Source organism: Chroicocephalus ridibundus, chromosome 2, assembly GCF_963924245.1.
Source record: "Chroicocephalus ridibundus chromosome 2, bChrRid1.1, whole genome shotgun sequence".
Taxonomy (NCBI): domain Eukaryota; kingdom Metazoa; phylum Chordata; class Aves; order Charadriiformes; family Laridae; genus Chroicocephalus; species Chroicocephalus ridibundus.
Window position 1 is genome coordinate 73,444,201 of NC_086285.1, and position 15,283 is coordinate 73,459,483.

The following is a 15,283-nucleotide window of genomic DNA, read 5'->3' on the forward strand; positions in this document are numbered from 1 at the left end:
TAACTTATTTCAGGCTAAGAAAATCATCAAGAAGGAACAAAATTATTCTCTGTGAGGGAAGTCTGCGTGTGTGTGTGTGTCTTCTTTGAAGGAAGCTTTGGCAACCTTACGAATAAAATGCAAGCTCTCTTGACAAGGCTGGCAGGCTTGGAATTGGAAAGATCTGATATACAGAACATCGGAGGCTTCGCAGTTCAATACACACAGCCTGGGGAACCTCGGTCCTGGTTAGACACATCTTCAAAGCAAAGCACTTTGCTGCCGCCTTAACCTTGTTTGCATTGCACAAAAAAATCTTGCCCAGATTTGATAGTACTTCAAGTCAGGAGTAACTGACAGCACAAGGGATGTGGATTTGAGCACAGATTCTGCTTTCACTTAGGTTTGCAGTCACCTACGTCTCAGTGAGGACATGGACTGCGTTACCGAAAGGCTGGTTGTCCTTCATCGGCTTCCCTCAGCCCTCCTGGGTGCTCACAAGGACGGGCAAGTGTAGTGTGGTGGCCCTATTTCACACAATTGAGAAAGAATCGCACCCCGCTCCGGTACAAATGGCTGTGGGGTATGTCCCCAGAAGCCCCCACAACAAATGAGGGGGAACGCGGCGCCATTGCAGATGCGGCGATTCAGATTTGGCGTTGTAACATGTGCTTGGCTACTGGAGGACCGAGAGCTGGGTGCCATTCGCTCAGCTTAGCTCTGCAAAACTATGTTAACCTAACAGGAGAAAAAAACCAACCAAATCATTTAAAAAGTAGAGCAAGGAAAAATTCTCTCTAGAAAAACAATGGACTTAGCAGAGCGTAACAATTTTGCTCCCTAGCCCTTAATTCCCATTTTGTATGCCTTACTGAAAATTCCTCAAAACAATGACCTTACACAGATCTTCATAGAGTGGCTTGTGCCTACTAAAATAATAAAAGCTATATAATGACTAAATAGGTGTACGGCATCTATTTCTCTTTGACCCTCACACATTATCTATTTCTCTTCGACCCTCACATATTTACCTGGTTCCTGTAACCTGGCTACTTTCTCCGGGTTTATTATTATGCGCAGACAAGCAAATAAGTCAAGAAAGATGTTCCAAATTGCTCATCTTGGGAACATCACCTATAAACAGGTTTGAACGGCTGATGGAGAGCCCCAACGCAATCTTTGTGTTTTCAAGAAAGGTAATACCGCTGCGGTTATTTGACAAATGGATCTGGATCGTGTTTCAATTGTCAGAAGCCAAAGAGGATCCTTCTCCTTCGCTTCAGCGCTAATAGTGCATGGAAAGCAAAACGTGCTTAACTGGCGGCGATCCTTCCAGCGTCTGTGCTTTTTGTAATAAAGAAGTGTTTGCTGTGAGATGGTAGCAGGGGAAAAAAAAAAAAAAAGGCAACACCTCTTCCCAGAGTATGGGAAAGGAGTGCTGGCTTTCCAGGGCTGATTTTTTGAACACTGGTGGATCACCTTTGCAACACTGTCCCTGGCACGTTTCCAGGAGTCATATATAAGGAAAGGTTTTTAATGTCTTTTGTCTTTTCTTTCCCTTTCCTTTTCCCTTTCCTCTCCTCTCATTCTTTCCTCCCTTTCCTTCCTTACCCTTCTCTTCTTTTCTCCTAGGAACTGGTAAAAAAGACAATATATGGAAAAAACATCATCTTTATTCTTACTCGTAAGTTGGAATCAGGATGTTACATAATTTATTTTTTTTAAGAGCAAGATAGACAGCCGTGCAACTGTGGGGCACTCACCGGAGCCACCCTGCTTTCAGAGCAGCTGATCTGAGCAGAGCCAGGGCAGAGATTCACCTCCATAAGAACAAGCTCCGCGCAAATCCCTGCAGGGCCCAAGGGTGCTGCGGTCCTTGGCTGGTCCTGGGTCCACCTGGCAGCCCCCAGGTCAGTAGAAGATGCCCATCTTTCATCCCGGACAGGGGCAAAGGTGGGAAGAGCAGGAGTTTGCTCTTCTGTGTGTTGGATTTCACTTCTCAGTCCTTCCAACATGAACCAATGTCCCAGTAAAGCCAAAGAGACATGATCATAGAATCACAGAAACACAGAATGGTTTGGGTTGGAAGGGACCTTAAAGATCACCTAGTTCCAACCCCCCTGCCATGGGCAGGGACACCTCCCACTAGACCAGGCTGCTCAAAGCCCCATCCAGCCTGGCCTTGAACACCTCCAGGGATGGGGCATCCACAGCTTCTCTGGGCAACCTGTTCCAGTGTCTCACCACCCTCAGAGTGAAAAATCTCTTCCTAATATCTAATCTAAATCTTCCCTCTTTCAGTTTGAAGCCATTAGCCCTTGTCCTATCACTACATGCTCCTGTAAAAAGTCCCTCTCCAGCCTTCTTGTAGGCCCCCTTTGGGTACTGGAAGGCTGATGTACGTAAAGGGGGCAAACGAGCGACTGCCTGCTATGGGATGGGTGGTGGGGACCTTGGCTGGGCATCCCGGCTGGCCAGGTGTGGTGGGGGACCTCCCTGGGAGCCACAAGCCAGGGTGCGACGCTATGCACAGCCGGTGCCCCGGTGCCGGGGTTCAGGGCAGCTCCCCCCGTGCTTTAGGACGTGGCATCGCTGGGGAACTGAAGGCCAACGGGCACGACCGCCTCACGCCAGTTTGCCGCCGTGGCTCTCCCACCTCTCCTGCGCCTTTACCGGGCGTGACCCCCCCCACCACGGCCCCTCCCGCGGGGGAAGAGCCGGCTGCTTTCCCGTGCCCGTCGGCGCGGCGGGGGGAAGGTACCTCGAAACCCAGCCGCCAGGCGGAGGGGAAAGCCCCTCGGACAGCACCAGCGGGGCGAGGGCTGCCGCGGTACCGCCCTCCCCCCAGCTCCAGACCCGCGGTTCGCCGGGCGGGGCGGGGCGAGGCGGCGCCCCATCGGCTCCCCAGGGGGCGCCCCGCCGGTGCCGGTATCGGGGCGGGGCCGAGGGCTGGCGGCTGCCAATGGTGGAGAGGGGGCGGGGCAAGGTGCGGGCAGTGGCCAATGGCGGGGCGGGGCGGGGCAGGAACACCCGGGAGGTGACAGCGAGGCCCCGCCCTCCCCGCGCCGAGCGGGCGCCGGCGGCGACCATGGCAGAGGTGCGGCGCTGAGCTCCGCGCTGCCGCCGCCGCCTCCTGCGCCGGGGGAAGGCGGTTATCCGTCCGGTAAGGGAGGGCAGACGCCGGCGCCTCCGCGGGGGCGTGTGTGATGGTGCGGGCATGGCGGGGCAGCCGGCGGCCGCGGCGCTGCTGAGGCGGGGGGCGGCTGGTCCCGGCCCCGGTGGTGGCGGCGGCAGCCAGCGGGGGCTGCCTCCTTCTCCCGCCCGCCCGGCGGCCGCCTCCCCCCGCCCCGGCCGGCGCTGAGGGAAGGAGGGAGCGCCTCGCCTCCCCTCGCCGTGCCGCCTCGCCTCGCCCCTCGCCGCCGCCGCCATGCTGCCCGGGGTGGGGGTGTTCGGCACCGGCCTGACGGCGCGGGTGATCGTGCCGCTGCTGAAGGCGGAGGGCTTCGCCGTGAAGGCGCTGTGGGGCCGGACGCCGGAGGAGGCGGAGGAGCTGGCCAAGGAGATGAGCGTCCCCTTCTACACCAGCCGCATCGACGAGGTGCTGCTGCACCAGGACGTCGACTTGGTCTGCGTCAACTTGCCGCCGCCGCTCACCCGGCAGGTCGCCGTCAAGACCCTGGGTGAGTCGGGGGCGACCGGGGAGAGGGGCATGGGCGACCCCGTTCCGGGATCGGGCTCGCCGCGGGCTGTCTGGAACGAAACGCCGCCTCAGCGCGGAGTTTTACCCCCGCCACCATCTTCCCCGTTCATTTGGAGGGGGGTGCCCGGCGCTCCCCGGCTGTAGCAGGCCGAGGGGGGGCGGCGGCGGCGAGGGTGGGTAGGGGGCGATGTCGCTGCGGCATCCCGTTGTGACATCCGTCCCCGCCGGTGTGGTCCCCGGCGGCGGGCACCCGGCCCTCCCGGGATGCTGGGGCAAGCCTGGGCAGGGCCGGGCCTGACAGCCAGCCCACGCAGCGTGGGAGGCAGCGGGTGTCATCCGGGTGACGGTAACAAGGGGAAAGTCAGGCTGAAAAAAGGAGAAAAATCATCGTCCTGCCCGCGTTTGGCCGGCGCCTGGGCAGGGGAGCGGGGAGCCGAGCACCGCTGCCGGCGTGGGGGCACCCACGCTGCTCGGGGTGGGGGGCTGGGGGCGTGCCGGGGCTGACCCCCCCGGCCGCAAACTAGGGGAGGGAGGCAGGAAACGGTGAGAGCAAAGGAAACGTTTATACACTGGAGGTTTAATTAAGATCACGTACAAAGGGAAGGAGCGACTGAGAGAGTAGGCATGCACTGGTGTAAGCTTCTCGCTTTCTCCCAAGTCTGAGCTCCGCTCTCTCAGCTTCCTGATCTCTGGTCCTTAAACACTTGTTTTCTGATGGATTTTAGGGGGAGCAGCCTCCGGAGCATGGAAGTCTTAATTTATCCCTACGAGTATAGGTGGGAAAAGGTAGAAGTGTCGGGGACAGGCTGTGAGTCCTGGCTGAGGCTGGCGAGGCAGGGTGGCTGGTTGGGCTCCGGGGCTGCAGCTCTGTGGGCTGATCGCTATCGCTTTCAGCCTCACAAATGCGTGTGGCATGTCCTAGTGCTACATTGCTACCGGCGTACTCATTAGAATTAGTTACCATTCAGATGCTGCTAATATCACAGCCAGCCAGTGTTTTCAACCTTGAAAATTAAGCAGTTAAGAGAGTTAAGGCAGTACCTTGAAAACCTTAAGTACAGTGCAGACATTTGTCTGGAAGCGTTGCTCAGTGTTACTTTCTGTGCTTTGAAATGCTTGTCTCTGGGTCAGAGCGTTTCTTGTCTTTTATAATACACTTTTGACTTTTTTTCAAGGTACAACACTTGCACCAGAAGCCTGACTTGGTTGCCAGAATGCGGTGTGAATGAATTTGTAATGTAGAAATAGGTATTCCACAAAACATAAATAAAAGGCAGTATCAAGGTAACAAGGTTTCACGTTTGACACACATGAATTTGGCGACAATCGTGTCAGCTTTCCTGTGACATGCTTTCCTGCAGGTGTTGCTTGTGGAAGTGCCCCGGCCTCTCTGTGTCCTTAGAGGTAGAATCCCACGAGGTTTCGGGCAGACACGAGACATCTGGTACAAGAACAAAATTTGTCAAATAATAAGGAAATGCAATTGATGTGATTTTTCCAGAGGGCTTAACATAATACCGTGTTTTGTCCCTCTCTGAATATTTGCAGCTAAAGAAGAAAAAAAATCTGTTCCCAAATGTGCTGAATTTATGAATGATGCTGACAGTTAATGTAGCTGAGATGTTACTGATAACTTGCTGATGCAATCTGCTATCAACAGACTGGAGAGGAAAAAAAAAGAAGGTGTTTTCTCCCTGTTCATTAGTACGGTACTATTCTCATTTCCCTTTCACCTCTAGTTAATTTGGTTTCCTCCCATTCCTCAAGGGTTGTTATTTGTATGTTGCAGGGGCAGTGAAATGTGAGTGAAAATGTATGGAAGGGTCATTAAGCAGGGATTAAACCTGTTACGAGGTGATAATGTACGCCATGGTAATTTTTTTAGTGTATTACTTAAAGGATTATTATTTACAGAAATATCTCTTGGACTATAAATAACTCTTCCCCTGGCTATTTCAGAGTTACATTTTTACTGTTTGGTTGTTGTGTGGGCTTTTTGTTTGTGTTGGTTTTGGGGGCTTTTTCGGTAATTCAGGCATTGGATCTGTAACAATGAAAGTTCTTGCATGTTCACACAGGCGCAAACAGGGGGCTAGAGCAGTGGTTCCCAATCTGCTGAGAGGAATACCTCCCCCCGGCAGCTCCTTCTCCTCGTCCTGCTTGGGAACTGCTGTGCCCTGGAGTGATTATTTTGGTTTAATCACTGAATTTTCTGTTTTGAGGGAACGAGTGCAATTGCATTCATCAAGTAGGGGTTTCAAAAGCCTCTGATAAGCAAGGGCAACATTGTACAGATTGAGGAAAGCCGAAGCTGGAAAAAGGTTCCTTACTATGATAAGGAAAGGATGTGGGTCTAACCTTTTTTTTTTTCCTCTTTTTTTCAACTTGATTTTGTGGGTTTTTTTTTTTTTTCTTCCTCTTGAGATTTCACACAAGAAACGTTATGCAGCAGCTAGTGATAGGACATAGACAGGGATATCAGAGGTTTTACTCATAGATGGAGGCTTCAGGAGGTTTAAACACAATGTCCTGCATGGCAGCAGAGAAGGTTCAGACATGAGTTAGTTGTTAATATGCCCAGGTCTGGCTTCCGTATGAGAGGAGGCATATCTGGCCTGGGAAGAGACAGGGACCAACTTTTCTTCTGTACCTGCGTTTTATTTTAAATTGGCTTGTTGTCAGTTTAATCTTGTTGGGGAGGTTTCATTATTAAAAAGTAAAAGCCCAAGGAAGTAGTTGGTGGTGTTTCTGTCGGCCATCTAGAGCTGCGTTTACACTGTGAATTTGTAGCGTGTTCAGATCCACTCTGGCCTATTTCTGATGTGGTCTCTGGAGGTGAAGGTGGGGTGAAACAGGTGTCCCTGCAGCTGTGTTTAACTCAGACCACGCGATGGGAAAAATTCAGTTGCTTTGTTTTCACTGGTACATCTGACATGTAGATGTATTGCTGCTTGAAACATATTTTTGGCACGGTAGCCCTTCAACCGCTATTAAAACACAAATGTGTGAATACACGCCCCAGCTGAGGAAGTCCCCAGACTGTGGCTTCCTGGAAGCTGTTGGGGGGAGAAAATGGGAGAAAAATGGCTTTAAACTTGCCCTGTTAACTTTTCCTCTAAGCCTCTGGTGCTCATCTCTGTTAGAAACAGGATCCTGAGCTGGGTCTGACTCTGTATGGCAGTTTTCTTAGGAGCTAGACCGATGTTGGGCAAGTCTCTGGAACAGACCAAGTTCAAGAGAGAATCGGAAACCAGGCTGGTTTGGACAATGACTGAAAGCACGAATAAAACCCGTGGTGTTTTATGTGAAATATGCTGATGGCCTCTGTCACTTCTGTGTGAAGGGAATCAAATTCCTTGTTTGCTTCTACAAAGTGGGGCTGATCGGCCCTTTCTCTTTCCTGCCTCCGGTCTATTCTGCTCGCTCAGGAGCTCTTTTGTTGATTGGTGTTTGTGCTTGTTCCCTGTAGCATAATGCAAAACTAATGTCCTGACTGACTTGCTGCTTGGTGGTCAAGAAAGATCAATGTCTGAGTGTTTAGGTAAGCACAGAAAATAGTCCTAGTGTTGAATAAGGGCATTTTCCCTTCTCCCTGAGCTGAAAAGTTTGGCATGTTTGCTAGAAGCGGTCTGCTTTTCCCCTGCCTGCATGCATTGGCAATACAGTCGTATCCCAAGCCCGATCAGGCATGGGAGATGTGTTTGCATACAAGGGAAAAATGTGTTCCCATAGTGCCTATTTGTGCTTAGCATCAGAAGAGTTGCTGGCACAGACAATATGATACGACCCTCCACTTAGTTCAAAACTGTCAAGACATGACTTTTCACAGTGTAATCCCTCCCCCTTGTTCAATTAAATATGACATTCTTCAGATCCTGACTGAAACGGTTGCCCTGTGTGACTAAATAGCTGCCACATCAGGTGAAGTGACTTACTGCAGCTGGTGCTGAGAAGTCCTTGACACTTCGGCTCGAAGTAGAAGGGGAAGGCACAAACATTTCTATGTGCCTTGTTCTGTTGGTGATTGAGTCAACTCAGCTAAAGAGGATTTTTTCCTGAAGTTCATGTAAGTGTTTCTGGGGAGCAAATGTTTTGCTTTTGTGAAGAATCAAGTACCAGATGTTTTTAATGCATGTCCCTGGAGATGTTACCCTTAATTCTATTTACAGTGGTTTTGCTTACTCTTTCATCTTAACTTAAAGATGGGAAGATGGAGCTGTGTGTTGAATATTCACTGCACGTGTTCACAACCATGTCTACATAGTATTACTTTTTAAAATGTTTATATTGTAGTAGTGCATGGTAGGAGTCTGTTCTGCCTGGGGACTATACAGAATATGACTTTCCCAGCCCTCCAGAGGTTGTTCTCCTTAAGGAGCACTTAAATTTGTTGGCTGACCAGTGCTGCTTCTATACTTGATTGGGGTCATGAGGGAGCATCTTTAGAGAGAAATGTACATAGTACTGCTCAGATCCACACCTTCTGCCTCCCCCCCCCGGCCCCTTCCCAGGAATCACGGCCATCACACAGGCTTGCAGTATGGGCCAGCTGCCCGGACAATGTTTTTGATAACCCCTCATTAAAGCATTGGCAATACATCTTTTGATTAACTCCTGAAGTGGGAGGAACATCAGCTATAGAGAAATAATTCACAGATCTGATGCAGCTCTAATTAATTTCTACATTCCTCTGCACCTATGCAAATCAGGCAGAGGTCACAGGGTTGTAGCAGTGGATGGAACTTGGTCCAGAGTTTATAAAGTGGTTAGGATCCTTTGGGATGAGATGCTCTATTAAGGGAAAACATTATCATGATTATTTATTATTAATAGCAATGTAATATCTGTCCTGCAATATTGAGTTTAAATTTGAGCTAACAGCAGTGACTTTCAGCAGAACATGCTCTTGTACTTGGAAGGCAGATGACTTTGCAGCATATTAAATGTGAATTATGGTCATCTTATTGCAAAAGAAAAAGTCAGATGAAGTGCTGTCTATCTTTAATCAGCAGAGCTAGCAAAGGCTGTGATGCCTTTTTTGCACGTTTGAGAAAGTCAGTCAGAAGAGCCTCCTGGCAATGGGCTGCAAGTCTTCTTCCTACTTGAGTGATGATGGTATACCACAGAAAACGACACCTATCTCTTCCATTGTCCTTTTCAGTACTGCAGGCCTTTAATTCCAGTGTTGTTCCTGTAAAACTCCTACAGAGATACTGTGGGATTGGGCCTCTGAGACAGCTAAGGTAAAGACCACTGTTCAGGTGCTGGTTAAAAAACAAAACAAATTAAAAAAAAATCCCCAAACAAACCCCTTGTTTCCTTTCTGGCCTTCATATCAAAGGCACTTTTTCATTTTCCCCCGTTGTTCTGTCTGAAAATAACCATCAGTTCTGTTGTTACAGTGGTAGGGTTAGTTGGATGCCCAGTACGGACCAGACTTTGGATACTGGGTCACTGAGCTCGTGCTGCGATGACACACCCAAATTTGCCTAGACTAAGGAGCAGCCGGTTGCGGTTGAAGTGGTTGTATGAAATCATGTCAGGCATGAAGACCATCATTGCGATCCTGTATCTGGTTGGGTCAGTTTGTGTTGCTGCAGTCTCCTCCATACTGTTTTAAAACAGAGTGCCTGGCCTCGGGGATCCCTAAAGGCTGCAAAGACAAGTTGCTGTGTTGCTGTCTCTGATCCAACATGGGCAGTTGATGCCGGGTGGGATGAAGCTCTTGGGTCCACTCAACTGGAGGCTGTAGAGATGTGGAGAGCAGCAGCGCTCTCAGTTTAGAGACTTAAGGTCCGTCAGCTTTCTGCTCATTTGTCAGAGGTTACCGTGCTCTGTAGGCAAGTTGGACAAAACAAATACGTGCCCAAGCCTTCAGCTGTCCTGTGATTTTAACAGCAAAATGGGATGCCAGAGCATTGACACTCTCCTTCCAGCTGCTTGGGTGCCGGGGGGTCAGGCCTTTGGTGCAGGAGGAGCGAAAGAAGCAAGGGTGGCACTGGCCTCTGCCACTGCTGGCATTTGATCCGTCGCACTTTGTTAGGCAGAGCCTGTAGTCAGGGTGGTGATATTGTGATGAGAAATCTGACTTTCTTTTAAATACACAAGTCGGAGAGGGCTTTTGTCTTGTTTTTAATCTTTATGTAGGCAAGTCCTTAAGGCCTCTCTCTGTTTCACTGCACGTTGAACACTATTCTTGCGCTTTTGTGGTCTTATACTGGTGTTATATCGGGGGCAAACACAGCTATTTTTCCTGTCATCTGTGGTACTGGAAGAACTCCGCTCTTCAAAGATTAGTGCACACTAGTGCTGTTTCCATTGCAGGTTCTTACAGGGCATCCTTGTCAGCGTTAACAGCAACACATGAGTATTGGCAGTGCTGTAATGTCTTGATTTGGTATTGAAAATGGCTTAAAGAGTGAGGTAGCTCTCTTAGGTGTGGCTTCTGGTGTGGCTGATGAAGATTTGACTAATGCGTTGTTAGCTAGGAAAGGGCTGGAAATAGTAAAATCATCTCCCGTGAACAAAGCAGGCATGACTGCATTGCTGCTAAAGGTGTAGGCATGTGTCTCTAGCCTAATGGCTGTGCTAGTGAGGATCTCCTTTTGTATTTCTCTTGCTGGCACGGTTGGTAGAGTGGATATCACATAAACAGCATCTTGTGCAACTATTTTTTTGGTGTAAATGGCACAACTGTGCCGTGGATGCTGTAACACAAAGAGATGATGTGTAGCATAGCTTCCTTCTAGGAGAAGATGAGAGAAGGTCCTGATAAAGGCTGTGTTTATACTGTTAGAGCTGTGCCTAGGCTAAGTATTGTAATTATTTAAATTCTGGGGTAAATTATTGCATCCCTATAACATGGGAAACGGCAGAAAACATCTTTTATTATTGTGCTTCTTTTTTGCATAGCTTTGTGCCTTCATTCTAACAAGCAGTGGTCGCCATAGCACCTGCTGTGGTACTGAGCCATCTGATCCCTCTTCAACAGACCTTCCCTCCATGACTTTGTCTTGTTTCTGGGTGCTGGGATTTGTGCTGCTGAGTGCTCAGTGGTGTAAGTAGAGGACAGTGAACTTTGAGTGGCAGCTCTGCAGACGAAGGAATTGTGTCCTGCTTCTGTTGTTCCAGGTTTTGGAAAAATATTCAATAATAGGGGAATTAAGGAAGAATGTGTAGATAAATGTGAAGAAAGGAAAATACGTTGGACTAAATTTTCAAACTTCCCACTGTTGCCTCTTTTTTCTCTCTCTTTTTTTTTTTTTTTTCCTTAAAGCCCTCTCATGCCTGAGATTGACACTACATGACAGAGAGGTTTGCTGTATGACTCCAGACATGAATAGTCATGCACAGACCCTGATGGAGGCAGGGTAAAAACTGCAAGATGCTAAATACGTTGTTCTGTCCGCTTTTGTTAGACAACTAAGTAGATTGTGTTGAAGCATATTACAATTTACTGACCTTTCTTTGTATGTGCAATAGATTTTGCCCATTTATCAACAGCGGTGGCAGAACACTGAGGATGAAAATGGAGTTAAATTTCTAGGACAGTCAAGATTGGTGTTTTTCACAGGCCACTGCAATGCAACACCACCCTTCACTGTTAATATCAGTTTGCCACAGCGTTATCCGGAGTTGCTATGAATTGTCCTGGTTTCCTCAAACCACCAAAGCAGAAGCGTTTACCCTGCTGCTTTTTGTTTATTGCTCATATAATAAACTCTTAGCTTGTAAGAGTGAGCTCTCAAAGTCAGGGACTTAATTTACAAGGTCAGCGTGCATGCAGGTAACAAAAAATGATTTCAGGTCTTAAGTCGTGATTTAAACAAATTGATTTAAATGGCTGTGTAATTAAACAGGAACAATCCCTCATGTTTCCTAAATTGATTTAAGGCCTGGTCTGCACATAGGTTTTTGTACCAGTATAATTATGACTGCAAGGGGTATGATTTCTTTAATGTAATAATTGCTGCGTAGCCATTAGAAGTCCAGCTGTTGTGACTCCTGGCTTGAACGCTGCTCTGCTGGCATAATGGCGTCTGTATTTGGTACAGGCTATTCCCACTCCTGTGCAGGCAGAAACTGTCGGTTGCATATACGTTTAGAGCATCCAGCTGGTATAAATATGTCTGCGTTACTGGTGTAGACTGGCTCTAGTTGTATTGGTACAGTTGTACTTTGTGTAAAGGTGGTTGATGTGTTAATTTAGGTGGTTTATGATTGTGGACACTGGGAGGAATCCTCGTGGGCTTTTGGGTCACTGTGAGTTTGGAGACCTTTGAGCAAAAGTCCCCGAAAGGTCTAAAGAGTTTCTTCTGTGGTTGTTCAGGAGCTGGCAATGCTAAGAATATGGTGGTGAAGAGCAGAGGAGGCTGGGCCTCGCTGCACTGCACAGCTGGCACTGAAGACCAATGTCAGACAAGACTCATGCACCTGGCAAGTGTAAGCATAATTATCCTTGAGCGCTGCGGATGCCTCTCATAGCTGCCTTTCCAGATGGTGGAACTGGCATCCAGGATAGCATAAACACCAGATCTTATTAATACACAGGTCTGCAGTCTGACCCACAGGGTAACAGGAATTTTAGGGAATCGTGAAGGATGAGAGTTTACACTCCCCCCCTCCCCACTTCTCCTTTGGAAAGAGATAATAGCATCCTTTGTTTTAGTACAGTCAGGGCTAATGATGACAGTTGTTATTTATCAGGCCTAACTCCTAAGTATGAGCCTGGTGAAAAGCACAGAAAATGAGAACGCGATGTGAGGGGCTTGGTTGGTAGTAATATAAGAATAAACACAATGATTTCACACAAGGAGTAAAATTACTTTCATCGTTTGCTACCGTGCCAGAGTTTAACCTCAGGGTGAAAACCGGTGCCTTCAATTCCATCGCAGCAGCAGTCACAGCTCTAGTGAAGCAGATGGGGATAAAAAAAGGTAGCAACTTTGTTTTGCATTCTGATGTTTCCATGGCTTTTATCAGCAATAAAGACCCTTGTTTTGGCACTTCCTTGCAGTGAATGTTTGGCAGTCTTTAGCTCTTCCATCTGGCCATTTTTTGCCAGGAAATGCCCAGAAGGGAGGTCATGGTTGAATTAAATACTGTCTCTAGGGTACTGGGCTTCACATGGCTAATGAGAAGCCTTAGTATAGAGAGCTTTTCAAATAGTCAAGCAAGGAGAGAGAACTATAAAAATAGTAGCTATCCTTTCTGGGCTGGAGTGGTGTTGCTTAAAACTGCGAAACCGAAGGCTAGACAGAGTACTTGGAATTCTTTCTCGTGGTGTCTATACGTATGCATTACGTATAGTACCATATATGTATAAAAATTAAAGAAACAACGGTAAGGTGAAAAATATATAAATTAAAAATTCCTGGAAGTCCCTCCCCTTCCTTTACTTCCTCAGCCCATAAAAGACAATGCAACTGTTACTGTTTCGTGTGGGGATAGGAAAGGGGAGAGAGAATAGCCCGGAGAACATCTGGAACAGTTGCACCCAAGCTTGTGCATGTTAAAATAAATTCCAGAAATGTGCCTGAAAGACGCATGTAAAAGCTTGGATTCTGATCTCACTTGCGCCGCTGTAAATGCTAGGAAAGCTCTACTGGATCAAAGGAAATATTTGAAATTTATGGTGACGTTACTGAGAACAAGTTGTGGCACAAAAGAAAAACTAACCACGCAGCAGGGAGAGGAGCCTGGCCTTGCAGATCTGTGTCCTCTTGGCAACGGCATCTCTGTCAATTTAGGAAATGATTGGTGGGAGTCTTGGGACATGGCTCTGCAAACCTTTGCTTACTTCAGTAGTCTCCTTGAAGAGAAATTCCCTGATTCTTTGCAGGGGATGTTTGTCAGGCGCAATAATTCATGTAAGTAGGAATTTGCTTGCAAACTGCTTTTGTACCGGTTCGTCAAAAATGAAGATATAGCTACATCCGTGCAATTCCACAGCTCAATACGATTATGTTTCTATAACGTGTTATGGCAGCATGTCTGCAGGAATAAAAAATATGATGGAAAATATTTGGAGCAGAGGTGCTTAGAAATGTTAGCCATAGCCTTCGAAAGTCCATCACTAGCTGAGCGTGATGGAGCTTGCAGAACTCTTTTGTGACTTGCTGCTTGCTTTGAAGGGACTTGGCAATTTAGTGTTGTGAAAGATGCTTTGTGGTTAAACAGTATGAGATGCCCTGATAAAGACTCATTTCTTGGGCAGAGCACTAAACAGCACTCCCTGATTCTAGTTTGTGGAAACAAGATACAGCGTTATCCAAATACATGAGAAGGTGTCCTGAATTCTGTATCCTTCATTAAGAGGTGGGACTTATTATTCATGTATCTGTATCACGAGATGCTCAGTTTGCACAGGTGACATCTGTGCTGAACTAGCCAAAGTACATTTGGACGTGGTCTATGACTGTTGGCATAGCTTGAGAAGAACCATGGACCTGAAATGTAATTCTGGCTATAATTTTTACTGGACCCCACCATCTAACCATTAGGAAGAAATACTTTGACTCACTGGATGCCTAAAATGACAAAAGATGTTCACAAGCCATCCCACTTGTATCTCATTAGTGCTGATCTGTTTGCTTGTGAGATTTGATGCTAGCTAGCAGATTTATTTATGCCTTTGATTATAGTGCTGTCTCGCAGCTCTTCATATAAATTTAATTTTGTGGGTACTGGGATTGTCGTTGTTTGAAATTACAGATTTGTTCACATAGGCAAAGGTGATCCTTCACAAGGCCTGATGTGCACAGATGTTTTGGCAGCTGCTGAGAACCATACCTGCTGCCATCTGAGTGCAGAGAGACCCGAGCCCTTACGTGTCACGTGGGGACAAAATTGTTGCATTTGTACCCTTGGTGCATGCGAGACTCCTGTCTGCTCTAAGCAAGAGTGGCACCATGAGAATAGGCTTGAGGGTTTTTGTCCTGAGCTTTCATTTGCCGTAAGGTAGGTTGTGTGTTTTAATTAGATTGCATTTACCAGACTTCCTGAAGCTGGTTTCATCTTTCAGGGCTCCCAAAACTGCAGACTGGGGATGGGAGAGCACGGGGGGATTAAGAGACTTACTGAAGCTTGTGTGTGAAACTGGTGACAGGGACAGAGAAGCTGGGTCCTCTGGTGTCTGCTTTTCTTTCACCATGGGACCCATTGTGGCTGAACGCTGGGTGGATGGTGATCATGACAAATGTCTGTGGGCTGCCGAAAGAGGACTGATCTCTGTCACTCTGGCCAGGGCTCTTCCCTGGATGGTCGTGCAGGTGGTCTAAAACCAGGGTGGGAAGAGAGGAGTGGGGACAGCACAGGGGAACCTGATTCCCAGTTGAAAACAAGCTCTACGCTCGATCTTTGGTGTCCCTTCTTAACGTGGATGGGGCAACTTGTGAAGGAATTGCAAGGAGGGACTCCCTTCTCCGGGGAAGATTCATAGCTGGGATTGAGTGATCCGTATCTGTGTCAAGTTTGAGGATTGTATCTGGCACTGAATATTCTGTGGGTTATTAATGTGAGTAATCATCTTTCCAGTGTTGGAGCTTTATTTAACAGATGCTGCAAAAATCTTATTAAGCCAGCTTGCTATGAGCAGTGATGGCT

The 15,283-nt window shown here is 47.8% G+C and overlaps 1 protein-coding gene across 1 annotated transcript in view; it reads left to right on the forward strand.

The window, feature by feature from the left end:
• The first annotated feature begins 3,028 nt into the window (after nt 1–3,028).
• GFOD1 (Gfo/Idh/MocA-like oxidoreductase domain containing 1) overlaps nt 3,029–15,283 on the forward strand; it is a 73,728-nt gene continuing 61,473 nt past the window's right edge. Inside the window, exon 1 of the mRNA XM_063325896.1 lies at nt 3,029–3,659. Coding sequence (XP_063181966.1) covers nt 3,407–3,659 — 253 coding nt within the window. The 5' untranslated portion in view covers nt 3,029–3,406. The remainder of the gene's footprint in view (nt 3,660–15,283) is intronic.